The 15141-nt window shown below is 37.6% G+C and overlaps 2 protein-coding genes across 2 annotated transcripts; both read left to right on the top strand.

The window, feature by feature from the left end:
• The first annotated feature begins 372 nt into the window (after positions 1 to 372).
• On the top strand, positions 373 to 4493 carry LOC129412315 (protein bicaudal D homolog 2-like). The gene is made up of 2 exons (XM_055165690.1): positions 373 to 931; positions 1775 to 4493. Exons 1-2 carry the CDS (start codon positions 524 to 526, stop codon positions 1778 to 1780), a joined length of 414 nt encoding a protein of 137 aa, XP_055021665.1. The 5' UTR covers positions 373 to 523; the 3' UTR covers positions 1781 to 4493.
• A 454-nt stretch (positions 4494 to 4947) lies between these two features.
• Positions 4948 to 13761, top strand: nt5dc2 (5'-nucleotidase domain containing 2). Its single transcript, XM_020929760.2, has 14 exons — positions 4948 to 5364; positions 6452 to 6636; positions 6718 to 6792; positions 7223 to 7278; positions 7416 to 7509; positions 8992 to 9120; positions 9360 to 9420; positions 10015 to 10117; positions 10470 to 10571; positions 11263 to 11344; positions 11447 to 11533; positions 11947 to 12087; positions 12486 to 12550; positions 12891 to 13761. The coding sequence occupies exons 1-14, from the start codon at positions 5007 to 5009 to the stop codon at positions 13150 to 13152; spliced, it is 1800 nt and encodes a 599-aa protein (XP_020785419.1). The 5' UTR covers positions 4948 to 5006; the 3' UTR covers positions 13153 to 13761.
• The last annotated feature ends 1380 nt before the right edge of the window (positions 13762 to 15141 follow it).

Here is a 15141-nt window from a genome sequence, read left to right on the forward strand (position 1 = left end):
GTGCGGGCAGGACCAGTCAGGGCAGTCTGTGAGAGCCGCGTCATGGTGAAGACATGAGGAGGAAGGTCTAGAAGACAAACCACGTGTTCACTCTCTGATCACTAATCTCTTTTGAACATATTGGTCACCAGGCACTGCATAATATTATTGCATGCTTTGTTTTTGCTTCAGATATTTGTACCATATTTGTTCTGAAAAAAATGATTTAGTCTGTATTTGAGTGGATTCTCTAGGCAATGAAAATAGTGTCCATTACAACAGGAGGAGCATATAGGATTAGAGTTCCAATCAAGCTTCTGCTTTACTGTAGAATGTTTTGGTGCCCTCGTGTGGATGTTTGAAGTTATTGCATGTTGTGTGACACACTCTTAACTCTAGTTAGGGTTTGGTTAACATTACACCTTTAACCTAAACTTTGGTTTATTTTACTAATGTTTACAAAATGCAACACAGTAGTCAAGGTTTAACTCTACAGTGTTGGTTTTGTGTTTACTGAACATGAGTCCATAACAATTGCTTGTGCATGTGGCCTGCTGACTGTATGTGCTTTCACAGGTGTGATCAGTATGTCACTCAGCTGGACGAGATGCAGAGGCAGCTGGCTGCAGCAGAGGATGAGAAGAAGACCCTGAACTCTCTGCTGCGGATGGCCATTCAACAGAAACTGGCCCTGACGCAGCGGCTAGAGGACCTGGAGGCTGCCCCCATGTCCCCTCACAGTCTGAACAGCAGCCCACGTCGCTCCCGTACTAAAGAGCTGGCCACAAAATCAGGCCGCGCCCCCCGCAGCCCGCGAGGCAGCCCTGCACGGCCCCCTATGAGGAGCAGCCCCAGATCCAGTCCTGTCCCCGGCAGCGGTGTCCCAGCCATGGCTACGCACCACCTTCGAGCTCTGACGCGGAGCCTTCACACAAGCCCACACACGAGCCCAGTAAGAACTGACCCTCCCTCTGAGCTCTCTACCCTGGGACACAGGTCCAGCAGGGGGCGCACTGTCCCTAGAGATGCCACCTTTATTAGGAGCCACAGTGTCACTACAGCAGGTCTTTCTTCAGAGCGTAAAGCCTCAGTGAGCACTGTCAGAAGTGAAGTCATGGCAAGAGAAACTTATAACACAAAAAGAGGCTCCTCAAACCGCAGAGCTTCAGTTCCTATGCGCCAGGACACGTTTATCACAGCCCGTGTTGTACCAGCCTCTGAGATGAAATCCTCTTTATTTTCTTCTTCCAGTGAAAGTCTAACCTCTTCTAAAGGTGTGAGTGTGCATGCTAATGCTAATGCTAACAGGTCTGAAACATGGGGTGATAATTCTGTGCGCAGAAAACAGCAGCTGCCCCAGAGGTCCAGCTCAGTCCAGGCAGCAGTATGTCCCATCACGTCACGATTAGACGCGCTGATGAACGCTAATTTCCCTGAAGCGCAGGAGACTAATGTTTACAATCCTCGTGGAAGGGGGAAGATGAGTGGGGCATGTAGAGAGTCCAGACACAGAGCTTCGGCATCCACAAACAGAGGCACTGATGACACAACACAGGCATTTTCTAATAAAGGCAGTAAAGCTTACCAAGGTGCTAGGGCCCGCAGCTCACACTCGAAGTCCTCTCGCCGTCGATAAACATTAAGCATAATTTCAAAATTTCATATAACATCCAGCATCCAGATCAACATATACAGCACTTGTAACATATTGTAATGTTATTTTTTGTTGCCTTTTGTGGTGGTTGTTGTTTTTGTACTAAATCTGTTTTTGTCTGTTTCCACCCTGTCTCTGTAGCGCTGAAACACTCCTTCCATTACTTCAACTCCCCACTTCTCCATAAGGACGTGTCTTCATGTTGACTCCCTGGCTCCTCCTACCTCCCCTGACTCAAGGCACCCTGTTCATCCCAGATCTGATGACACATTCCCCAACATGGACTTTTTAAAGTAAAACTCTCTCATTCAATCCGATTGGTTTCCCGTGTATAACATGGGAAACCTGCATGCAGCCCGGAGTCGGATGAAGAGACAGACATGCTGCTCATTGCTTTTGTGAAGTCACTGATTTTGTCTTGTCTGAAGTAGTTCCAGCTTACATCTTGTTTCATGAAGAAGTGTGTTGTGTTAAACCAGTAACAGTATTTACTCCCCTGAAGTGCAGTATGCGCTGTGCCTAGGCCTGTCACGATAACCAATTTTGTAGTGGGATGTACTCTACTACTTTATACCACTGACAGCAAATCTTAAAGCATTCTAAACCTAATAAAGCTATTGCAAATATATATTTTAATAATAAATTAATGCAATGAAACACTTTAGTTGTTAGTGTTGATGATGAATCATAGAAGTTCCTTATTAAACTCTTAAATATTATCATACAACAAAATAAATGCAAAACAGTTTCCAAAAGAAATCAAAGAAAAGAAAAGCAACAATAAATATTGAGTTTCAAAAATATTCATCATTCTTTCATGTATTTAGCATCAGTTGATGCAGTAATCATCGTGACAGGCCTAGCTGTGCCTTCTTATGGGACAGCGTCTTCAAGGATTCACGTTTAAACCTTTTGCCTTTAAACCTGTCATGCCTGTGTGGCAAATTTTCAAGCCTATTAGTAGTCAATAGATTCCTAATATTAACCTGGCAGGAGTAGTTCTATAGTGCAATGCAACCTTATGGTTGTTTTCTATATAAGCATATAGCAATGCTTACAATGTTAGATTGCTTGAACTAGTCTGTTAGCCTAAATAACCCTTTAACTCCAGTCCAAAAAGTACTATTGAATTGACTGATAAAGATTGGTCATCCAAACATCACCTCAGGTCAAAATACAAATGGATAAAATCTATTTCATCCTACTTTGAAAACTATGCAGATCCTAATTAAGTGCAGTGCCTCCTTTAAAGGACCACTTGTCTTGATATTGTTTGTGGCTACAACTTTTTATTCTACGTACAGATTTGTTCATGTATGTTACATGGTCATTCCCAATGGCTATCATCTGCAGTTATCCATATTAAATTTATTTTTTGCTGTTCGATGTGCTACCATATTAAGCCTCACTTGCAAAAAATGCTTTTTGACAGTTCAAAAATGTGTTCAAAATGGAAATGCATAGTTTATTTAAAGTAGAAATATTCAGCCCTGTTTGACATCATAAATTTGTTAATATTCACTAATTCTCTGGCACTGTTTTATTTAAAGCTGCACTATGTAACTTTTCTCGTGGAGGGTACACTACATACTTGTCTTCATGAAGATGACATTGCTTTGCCTAGAATGTATCACAGTATGGCATTATTTATTTACATTTATTTTGCATTAACAAAATTTCAAGTGGTTTTGTCCCTCAAAACAGTTGAATTAAGTCTATACTATATCAATTTATCATTCAATATATGGTAGGTGGAACAGTATATTTTCATGCTCAGTATTTTTTGTGGGTACATTTTATTTGCAATAATGGGGAATTTTGTTATTTTAGTTGTAATACCATAGGGTTGAATAATTAACTTTTATGGCTAATTATGGCTTCATTCTGCTGTTTTATTTATCGCAGCTAATGGCTTTTAATTATATTGGCTATTTTAAAAAATCTTTACTGGGATTATGCTACTTCATTGGTACTGTGTCAGTGTCATAAAATACTAGTAGTTTCATTATTATCATTAATTGCTACATAATATATTGTGCTTCAAAATTTGTTATCGGTGACAGACCTAGGTTTAATGCCATACTGTGTGATTGGCATGTCTAGATGATGATGTTATTACTTTGCTTGGAATGTTCCAAAGTGCACCTTTAAATCCTGTTGCCCTTGGAGACTGATCATGATCACTGGATCATCTTTGCACAATGGCTCTTTAGTAACAGTAGGTCATCTTTAGATTTTAACTTGTTCAACTTGTTTTTTATTGACGAGTCCTGTAGAAAAAGTCCACCCTGCTGATTTCTGTTGTAGTGCCTTGTTTTGTATTTCATTTGTTTTTACCCTTTACAAATGTAGGGGCTTACCACACTGTACTTTTATCATTGCTTAAAGAACAATTTTGAAGAAGGGTTTAACGCCTAAATATTGCATTTTGGGAAATAAATATTTTCACCTTTTAGCTTTCTTCTCTTGCATAAACCTTGTTACATAAAATGGTATATCTATTACTGTAACAGGGCCAGGTGATGTTAAAATTATGCACAAGCACTGGATGTACAAAATATAATATGAAGATATTTATCAAGGAATTTGTGCTAAAAAGTGAAAATGTTATGATGTCTTATTACACTGAAGGCTGTAAATGCATTTATAGACCTATTTATTTTCCTTGTGCAAACCTTTGTTTAATTTATCACAACTGTTACATATTTTAACTATTTATGTTTTCTGCAATAAGAGTAAACTGTTCTTCAACGGATTTGATGTTTCTCAACTTTTTACTTGTATGCAATGTCCATGCATTGAGCTGTGAGTCATTCTTCAATCTTTGTCATTTGTCAAGAATTAAACAAAAACAATGTGATTATTGTGTCTTTCTCTTGACTTCTTGAGCTAGTTGTTGCTAGTTGAGCTAGCTGAGGATCAAGCCTAAATCCTCAGTTTGCTTCTTAAAAGTGTAATTACCGTAAACATCAGTTGACAGTTGCAGTTGCCTTGGTCAAAAAAGTATAGTGTGATGTCTAATAACTATGACATACTACTAAAACTTAGTGAACTGTTTTGGTTTGGTATGCTTAAGGTCTTGATACAAACTGCACAATGCTAAATGTGTCAAAGGTTAAATATGCATCGCAGTGTAAAAAGTGCATCCAGTGCACCCAGACCAGTAAGATTGCGTAAGACCGTGTCATTTGTTCTAGTTTTGGTGGGAGTCCCCGCTTTGTCCTAGCCTAACCCGCGCCTGCAGAGACTCGCTCTGATTGGCTGCAGAGACGAGGAACCCGCCCCTTTAAAGGAGGGGCCGCCCAGGGCAGGGATGTTGTTGTTTGCCAGCGCGTCTGTGCTACACAAGTTGGGTTTTAGGTACGTGGTAAAAATGACCCTGAAAACAGTTGGCTCTGCTTTATCTCGGTCCTTATGGACACGAGGAAAGAGGGGGTCTCCAGTGGTGAGGTCACCCCGCGAGAACAGACTTTCCAGCACCTGCTGCGGCTCCGCTAAAGAAAAGCAGGGCTGTGGAAAATCAAAGGAGCAAAGTTGTGACCCGAGCATGTGTCCATCCACCGAACCTCCGCACAGAGCCCCGGTCGGAGGCAACAAGAAGTCCGACGAGCCCGTGGGTGCCCCGGGTGTCAGTGGTGTGAGAGGACGCTCATATTTCACCAACGCGGCGCCCTCGGACCAAAGGAGCTATTTGTGGGCTCGGTACCACGACATGAAGCGGCTGGTACACGGTAAGCCTCGCCCTCTTTGTCCCGTACCTGTCATCCATGAAGCCCGTGGTCTGTCACTGCTCTTGACCGCCTTTCCCTCGCATATCTCCGGGGACATTTTGTCCTTTTAGGATTTGTCGTGTTAAGTGGCTAACGCTAAAGCTTAACTGTTGGTACACAGCCACAGCTGTTGCTTTTTGTCTTTAAAATGTAAAGGTTCCCCTTGAAATGCAACGTGCAAAACAACAATTCCTTCCCGGCTTGGAGAGCACCACCTCATGGCACACAAGTGGCTACGTGCATTTCGGGCACATACGAGAGGGGGGGGGGGTGCGTTTGCAGGAACAAAACAAAGCCTGCCCGCTATGCTATGGTACAAATTGTACATTCCTCTGTCAAAAATTGCAAAACAGGAAAATGAGAAACAAACATAAATTGACCGTTTAAAATTGCATTTACTTTATAATACAATAGTATACCTGTTAAACATATATTTCTGGATTTTACTTTACTTTTTTTTTTTTTTTTTTTTTACATTTTCTGGGCTCAGTGAATAACATGTAAATTTGTAGCTGTAAAAGTGAAACATGCATTACTTTGTTTGCACACATCACATCAAGGTTCATGCCCTCTCACTGAACTGTGGTTTCTGTGGCCTATTTTTTGTGCCCCTGTTTGACAGCCTGGACATTTCTATGCACACACTTTCTAAGCACTTATTGTGTTCAAGTTTGGCTGATGCGATCACTGTACTCCCTGGACTTTAAAGTCTCACTGGGAACACAGTAATTAGTTTAATGCATAATGTTGTCTACGATTCAGTTCTTTTCAGTCTCTGCTTTGAGGACAAACTGTTCTTTTTGGAGAGATTCGATACAGTGAAGAAGTGATTGTTTTCATATTGGCTTGTGCTACTTCTCTTGTGCCTGCCAAATCCACACGATTGAAAACAGCAGTAGTGTACTCTCATCTGTTTCCTGCCATGTCCTCATAATCATCAGGTTTCAAAATAACCTCTGTTCACAGTGAAACATAAACAAACTTGACTCATATGAGGACACACAGTTTTCCCAAATCCAACCATGACTGTACATTTCTTATTTTACAGATCTTATTCCACCGGGCGCATGCGGCATTCTCAACCACTCTGCAATTTACTCAAACAATGAAGTTAGCCTGGCAGAGGTGGATATCTACGGCTTTGATTATGACTACACTTTAGCCCTGTATTCGAACGCACTTCACACCATGATCTACAACGCTGCTAGAGGGTTTCTCATTGATCACTTCAAGGTACCTTTTTTTCTTCTTAACAAGTAGAAAACTCTAACCGTATCTGATTAAATAACAGGTTTCTTGTGGTAACTTTAACAGTATCCTCAAGGCATCCGCAAATACGACTACATTCCTAACTTTGCTGCCAGAGGTCTTCACTATGACATACAAAAGGTACATTTTCACTTCATTCATAAAACTGCACTGTAGTAAAATTCCAAGCAATATTTTAATACTAAGGAAGAGTGTTGATACTCAATACCAAATTTTTGGTTCCCCAACGATAATAAAACCACATTTCTTGGCCAATAGGATATTCTTTCCAACACAAAATAAATGTAGTCTCTTATTAGTACTTACTAACTATTATTACTGTATGGTCTTACTATACAACATACTAGTTCAGGTATAGCTCCAGACATCTCTAAAGCTATTCAGGGAAGGCCCATGAGAGGTCCTTTTTATATGATTTTATTTATTATTTTCTGTATCAGTACTCAAATGAGTATCTAGTTTTGTTACCACTTTAATTAGTATTTGGTATCAAACCCACTGGCCTTTACTTTTTCTTTATTTCTTAATGCTATAATTTTAACTGTCTTAGGGGCTTCTGATGAAAATTGATGCATTTCATTACATCCAACCTGGGACAGTGTACAGGTAATGGGCAATCCTTAAAATACAATAGTAGTATAATTCATCTGATTCCCATAGATTGTCTTTTCTTTTTTTTCCCTTTTTTTAAATTAATGTCCTATTTTATGCAAATATGAATTTCATTTTATTTTTCTCATCAGAGGATTGAGCCCAGTTCCGGACGAGGAGGTGCAAGAGCTTTATGGTGGAACATTTCACATACCTCTGGAGCAGGACAGTGGATTCTATGGAAAGGTAAAGAGAACTTTGCTTAACCTTCCAGTAGTCTGTCACAATAATCACTGTGTCAACTTATTGTTCAGTATATGATTGATGGAACAATTATTCTTGCAGGTCAGTTGTTCTAATAGAGACATTTGTGTTATATTTTTATACTATAATAAGATTTCAGTAGAAAAAATTTGAATAAATAATGTCTGTGATTCTATAGCTACAAACATAGCTCGTAAAGTGTTTCATGCAGCTATGTATTTATTGCAACAACGTTTTAAAAATATTGTACATTTTACAATATTCCTTCTTTAACAATATTTTGTCAATGGCATAAATTATTTTTGATCTTAATGTCTACATTTTCTTAAGCAATATATCACTTCAAAATGTGTTACTGTGACAGGCCTTCCTTTCAGTCCAATTTTCTTCATTCATGGTTGCAATTAAAATAGTTCTAATCATAACACTTTGGCATATCTCACGCAGAAATATATCTTGTTCCTAACTCGCCTTGTGCATAAAACCTGCTCACCCTGTATTTTAAATTTCTAATGTGTAATGAACCTGTACATGTTTTAGAATGTGCTCTCGGAGAAAATCTCAGTGTTTTTTTTTAATGGCCTAGTATTTTTGTTAATTCCAGAGCAGTATCATGTTCTTGTGGTTGTAATCATATTGTCATAATCCCTTCTTGCAGTTGTTTTTAGACAGAGGTGTAGTTATGGATTAAGTGTGCTCTAGGGCATCTGTTTAAATGGTCAGGCTATGATACTGGAATTGTTGTAATGTTACATTTTGACAACATATTTATTATTAACAAGGCTTAACATAGACATACATGAGTCGTTACGACCAATTGAATTTTCTCTATTGAAGCAATCGATTTTATTTTGTTTAGGGGCACAGCCAGTATTTTCATTATGTTTAGAGAAAAAATAGTGAAAAAGAAATTCCTTTATACCATTTTCTAAATATTGGGTAAATGTCTGTCTATACAAGTTTTTTTAGCTACTGTGAATTAAATTCTCATTTAAAACACATTTGGACCAATTAAATATTCAGCATGACAAAAATGGATATACTAGTAACTTTGAGAAATTACTAAATGCTATGTAAACAGATTCTCTTGTAACGTGACACAAACTTAAGATGGTTGCAAGTGAAACAGTATTCCAGTCTTGAGGCAGAAAATTCCAAACCCCCCATGCACCTTGACCCTAATGTTCTGTTGCCTAATTAGGAGAGTTGGATCCGCAGGAGCAGAGTTTATGCAGAAAAGCTTCTCTCAAGCATGTGTTGAGCTCTCGCATTAAGAATGGACACTTTCATTTTCTAATCCTACTTGAATCTGCCCCACCCCAGCTAGTTTTGTACTAAATGTTCTCATCTAAGTTTGGAACATTGTTTTGATTGTGGCATTTCAGCAAGACATTTGATATAATACATGTTTATTTTTCAAGGTCAGATTACAGTCTTTCAATCTGATATTTTTTTGTAACACAGGGACCTAAAGTGAAGCAGTTTATGGACATTTTCTCAATCCCGGAAATGACTCTCCTGGCGGTCGCAAATGATTTCTTCATCACAAACGACATTGACTACGACCCAGTTCACCTCTTCAAAGATGTGTCGGTGAGAACATTTTTTTCCCCCATATTTTTGGTGTATATTATTTCAACTGAAGGCCATTTGAGCTCTGAGTTTGTATAAAGTTTGCATTGAGATTTCATGGGAAGCTTACAACAGTGCTTGCTTATGGTCTGTTATGCGAAGGAGTCCAATTTCATCCATGTGCAACGTGTTCCCATTTTTATATAACTTAGTGGGAAAGGCATGTCTTTCCATTGCTAAAATCCTGTTTCCTTTTTCAGGAAGCAGTGGGCATGGTTCACCTAAAAGGATACATGTACAAATGGATCATGCAGGATCTTGGTAAGGGCAAGAGACACTCAGTTATGTGAGGCCATATAAATCAAATGCATTATTATTATTAGTATTATTAGTATTATTAGTATTAGTTTTAGTATTAGTATTAGTATTATATACATTTTTTACATACTGCTACAAGATGGCAATCCAACTATACAACCCCTTCTGCATGATCCTTAATTATTTTGGATATTTAATTGAAAATGTCTAAATTTATTATTTACTTTTATTCTTGCAACCCTTTTCCATTGCTTTATTTAAGTGACTGATACTAAATATTTAGAGCATTTATGATACAAAATATTTAGAACATTTGATTATATAAAAAAAATGTCTAAAAGCTACAAAAATATTCGATACAAATAAAAGGCAATCAGGAACTTGCAGTGTATACTGGGTAATATTTATTTTTATTTATTTTTTGTGCTTACTTGAAACCTGCACTATGACTTATACAGGCATGTTTTAGCATAGTCATATATTGCAAAATTGTCATCTGAATATTGTTAACAGGATTATCCAAAGAATAAGTAATTCCTTACTCCTGAATTACAGCCATTTCTAAACAATTACCTAATTGACTTTTTGTTTTCTCAGATAAATACATACTCAGAGGAGAGGAGACCGATGCTGTTTTGCACAAACTTGTTGACCATGGAAAAAAACTATTCCTTATCACCAACAGTCCATTCGCATTTGTGTGAGTTTATCTTTTATCTTCAGCCCTCACCGGGGACTATTTATAATGTCATACAAGAGCTGGGTACTGTAACCAAGGATTTTACTGAAGTTATGAAGTTAGAGTAAGGTTAAAAATATAGACTATTTGGAGAAAAGATGTTTTTACCTTATGATTTAATTCACTTTAGTTTTTAACTGTCAGTTCACCTAAACACAACTATATCTCACTAAAGTACAAATAAAATGTGTACAAAAACACTGTTGGATATAAAATGGTTTCAAGTAAATGATTTTTATAAAGATACCTCATTACTACCCACCTGTGTTTTTTCCTGTTTTTTCATGTTGGTTTTGACCTTTTGTTCCTGCAGGGACAAAGGGATGACACACATGGTTGGAAAAGACTGGAGAGACTTCTTCGATGTTGTTATTGTACAAGCCGACAAGCCGCACTTCTTTACTGATTGTATCAAGTAAGTGAGCAAGAGTCTTAAGGTTTGTTCATACTTGTCCTGGTTAGATCTTGGTTTTAGCACAGTTAAATCCTGATGTAAACTTGTTTTGGTCCTTGTTTAGTTCCAGGTCTAGATCTGGGTTTTGTTCAAGCTTACTCCTAAGAAAAAAGTCTTATCAAATGACTGTTATCAAATGTGGTATTTACTTATAAATTGTTGTTCGTAAAATGTTTGAGTTTGTGACCTCTATAATAATCAGTATATTTAATTTAGGCCTCAGCAATTTTGTAAAAAAAAAAAAAATTCTCAAAAAATTTGATTTGATAGATTTTTTTTTTTTTTCATGTTTAACCCATTGGCCTCTGAGGGAAATCTTTTTATGAATGAAATAAAACAAACTATTGCATTAAACATGCAGCCTCAACATTTAATTTAACATCACTGATTTCAAAGCAGTCAGCGCCACATAGCTCAGCTCTAAATTTTGGTCCTCGTGACTGCAGTGAGCTGACTTTCTTTCATTTTCAATGCAATTTCCAATGCACAAAAGTCTTTCTTCCTAGCAAATAGATTTGAACTTCAAATTCAATTTAATAGATTCTTGACCTGTCCTAATTTAAGTAATTGAATAATTCTGACATTTTTATCAGGTTAGTACATTTGACATTCATGACCATTCTAACCTTCATGACCTTTACTCCACTCATAGACCTTTCCGACGCCTGGACTGTGATGGTGCCCTGCGATGGGATAAGATCAAGACTTTGGAAAAGGGACAGATCTACAAACAGGTCCGTTCACTTTGGGGCTAAACACTTCATTTCTGCAAAAGGAATGAAAAAAAGCTGCTCTTGTTTTCACACTGAGCTTATTTTTCTTGTCCTCTGTTTCAGGGGAATTTGTTTGACTTTCTCAGACTGACCGGTTGGAGAGGATCCAAAGTCTTGTACTTTGGAGACCATCTTTACAGCGATTTGGCTGTGAGTGTTTCAACTTGTGAAAAGGGAAACACAGGAAGCTTACATTAAGCAACATTTAGAGTGATATTTATTTGATCAGAGACTATTCAACATTAACCATATAAATGTCATGTTCAAGGTTTTTGTGAAAATGCTATTTTCTCCCTGCAATAGCTTTTATCAATAGTTTTAGAAATCGCAGTATACATTATAGTGACCACCTTTCAAATCATTCTTTGGGAATCAAAATTATCTTGCTACAAAAAGTAAATTTTATTTTTGGAATTTTGGAGTCTAGACTACATTTTAATAGTCTGTTTACTCACTGAAAATTACATTATCTTACTTAGCAGTAGAGTTAATATATCGTATTACAAAAACATTTTGTATTTCTTTTTCTTAACATTGTGCAATTTGTTTTGTTGATCACCCAGGACTTGACGCTTCGACACGGATGGCGCACAGGAGCTATTGTCCCAGAGCTGGAGCATGAGACGAAGATCGTGAGCACGGCCCGATATTCGACCAGCCTCACTTGGATGCAGGCTCTGACAGGCCTGCTGGAGCAAATGCAGGTAAGAGATCCTGACATGTGAGACCAAAACAATTTCTCTTTCTTTGTTGAGGCACATGCACGTTTTATCATTCATACCACCACACAGGCGTATACAGTAGTCTAATCTGTGTGCTGTCAGGCATAAAAATATTCATATGAGAAAATTATTATTAAAAAGCCTTAATACAAACAAATGAGGCCTCACAGTAAGATTAGTTACTGTTTGCAAAGTTGTTTCTTTACAATGGAAAAGTGCAAAGTCATTTAGCAGAAAAAAAAATCTGATTCATTTGTACCAGCTATAGCATTTTAATAAAGTTGTTACTCTTCAAACTGTAGCGCAACAGATGTAGCAACAGATGGTAAAAAACAAACGTGAGAGGAGTTATTGATCTCTTTTTGTATTGTTTCTTACAGACACATCGTGACTCAGTGTCCAGAGAGGTTATGGAGGAGTGGCGGAAGGAGAGAGAAGAACTCAGGTATGCTAGTCTTCCCACTGCAAGTAATTCGACAAGTGACAAATGGTTTATTTTGACATTGTTAAATAATTAGTTTCTTGCACCAGTTTTTGTCATATTTTTGATCCATCCTTTGAAAATGCCAGATTTAGTGCAATATTTATAGTTTTGTTCTACCAACTCCATTACCATTAACTTCAAATACTTCTTTTAGTTACTCCAACTTTGTAGTAGTTCCCTTTTTTTCTTACTCAATCTTATTTAGATGTAACAGTAGGCCTACTTTTATTTGAGAAACATTTTTAGCTACTCTATCCACTTCTAATGTATGTTATGTTATGTTTTTCTTTTTACATTTCAGGATAATGTCCAAGAACTTATTCAACCCTCACTTTGGCAGCATCTTCAGGACATGTCACAACCCGACGTACTTCTCCAGGAGGCTGTGTCGTTTCTCAGACTTGTACATGGCGTCTCTTAGCTGCCTATTGAACTATGACCTCTCCTACACATTTTACCCACGTCGCACTCCTCTCCAGCATGAAGCTCCCTTGTGGATGGACCAGCTGTGCACGGGCTGTAGGAAGACCCCTCACCTGGACGACATGTCGCAAATCCGATAAGAGCCGTTTATGGACTCATAGGATTTTGTATTTTAGCCTCAACACTTGAAGCTACCTATAAGGACTTTTTTATTGTTGCTGGTAAGGGTGGGCGATTTAACTATATTGTCCGTGAAGATTTTTATGTCTTGATTCAGTGCTTTTATGTTTTAAAGCAGCTTTATGTTTTTCCTGTTGGTCATCCTGTATCATCTTCAGAGTGAGTGACAAGTGGCTTTAACCAGTCACAGTGAAGTGTTAACTCAAAAGAAGCAGTTGGCTTTGGTTAACTTTTTACTGTACCTGGTAATGAAATCCTTGGCCTACTAGCTCTAAGGAAATTGTTTTGTATTATATTGTCCACTCCTACTAGCTGGTTTTACTTTTTAACCAAAAAACATAACGCACAACTCTCCTCACAGGGACAATGCAATGCTACATAATGGCCCATTCATATTGCACTATAGGGTGGTGTAGATAGAGCTTCTGTTGAGAGAGCATCTTTTTGTTAAACATTACGTACATGGTTAAACTGGAAGACGCACATCACCTCGACTTGTTCTTGGTTAATGTATACAATGAAAATACTGAGCTGTCTCCGCACAATTGCAATAAAATGCTTCAATTTTACTAATGAGTGTCAGCAATCTATTTTTATATTTTTTCAACATTATGCTGTTTGTTCGTGGTCCATTATTTCTTATTATGGGTTTCGGAAATATTAAAAATTAGGACGGTTGCCATAGCAATTAATCATTTAAAACAAAATATTGTATCTTCTGAATGTCACCTATTACAATAATCTGTAACCCATCCATGTTTCCCCATCTTTTTTTTTATTTTTTAATTTTTTTTTTATTTCATATGATTTCATTTTCCAGGCAGTAAAGCATCGCACCTTATCACTATTCACTCGCTCGCTGCACGACTCTCCACTGCAAGGTAACTGAGCTCTGCATGAATAGATATTATACTGTTTCTGGTAAATTGCCACTTAAATGAGTGTGTGATCAAGTGCATAGTGCTTTTGTTGAAGTGGTAAATTGGTTACTCGTGTTTTCAAATTCAATTCTATAGTTCAATTAGAGGCATTTTATAGCATATTTAAAGCGCCATTTTCCTATTAAACGACGAGGTGCATGGGCCTGATGGTTTTATAAAGGCCTGACGCTAGAACAAACTGCAAATTGTTGTTTAAAGTATGCTAATTTTATTTACAGTTGAAGCAAAAGCCAGTTCCTGCTTGTTGCCTACGTGAAGACTAATCTGGTACTTCGTCTACACAGTGAGTACAAGCATGACGCACAAGTTGTCTTATTTTCATGTGTCTTATCTTTGTTTTTGCGCATTGGTTCCTTCCAGACCGCGTGTACAAGTTGTGCTCACCACGCGGTTAGGCCACACCCCCATAGTGCTCTTACTGAAACACACAGTAGGCACCGTAACCCACTTATTTTTGGCCAACTAGTAATGTGAGAAGTCATATTTCTCTAGTAGCCTATTTATTTTTAATCACTGGCTAGTGGTAATTGGCCCTCAGAGGTAGGCAGCAGAAAGTGAAAGTAACCTCAACATCACCTTTTGTCTTAATTATAAACTTTTTGAGCACATCTGCCTCCATATTGACTCCTTTAATTACACAAACATGGCATGAAATCGAGAGAAATCTTTAATTAAAGGTGTATATAACTTTTCTGGTAAGAGACTTGTAATTTTGTGTGTTGGCTGCAGTGCACGTCTTCACTGAGTCAGAGTTTAATGCCATATTGTGCAACATTCTGGACACAAGCTACATCATACCCTCCACAAGAAAAAATACAAAGCACTTTTAACTACTTTTATACATTGTATAAACAAGATCGATCAAACTGTAGACTTCAAATCTTCACCTTTAAATCATGTTGAATGTTTAGCATGATTATACCCATATGTAGAGTGTGGACATTTAAATAAGTAATAGTCTGTAATGTTAGCACTACATTTCTATATATGTTTTAGAAAATTGGTCTA

Source organism: Boleophthalmus pectinirostris, unplaced genomic scaffold, assembly GCF_026225935.1.
Source record: "Boleophthalmus pectinirostris isolate CB_2022bp ecotype Guang Dong unplaced genomic scaffold, ASM2622593v1 HiC_scaffold_8, whole genome shotgun sequence".
NCBI classification, from domain to species: domain Eukaryota; kingdom Metazoa; phylum Chordata; class Actinopteri; order Gobiiformes; family Gobiidae; genus Boleophthalmus; species Boleophthalmus pectinirostris.

What these genes read in the sequence shown, in the direction of transcription:
- nt5dc2 (XM_020929760.2), top strand. Translation starts at nt 5,007, where the DNA reads ATGACCCTGAAAACAGTTGGCTCTGCTTTATCTCGGTCCTTATGGACA. An exon ending in ATGGATCATGCAGGATCTTG is followed by an intron (nt 9,421 to 10,014) that starts GTAAGGGCAAGA and finishes TTGTTTTCTCAG; the next exon opens with ATAAATACATACTCAGAGGA. An exon ending in AGGGACAGATCTACAAACAG is followed by an intron (nt 11,345 to 11,446) that starts GTCCGTTCACTT and finishes CCTCTGTTTCAG; the next exon opens with GGGAATTTGTTTGACTTTCT.
- LOC129412315 (XM_055165690.1), top strand. Translation starts at nt 524, where the DNA reads ATGTGGCCTGCTGACTGTATGTGCTTTCACAGGTGTGATCAGTATGTC.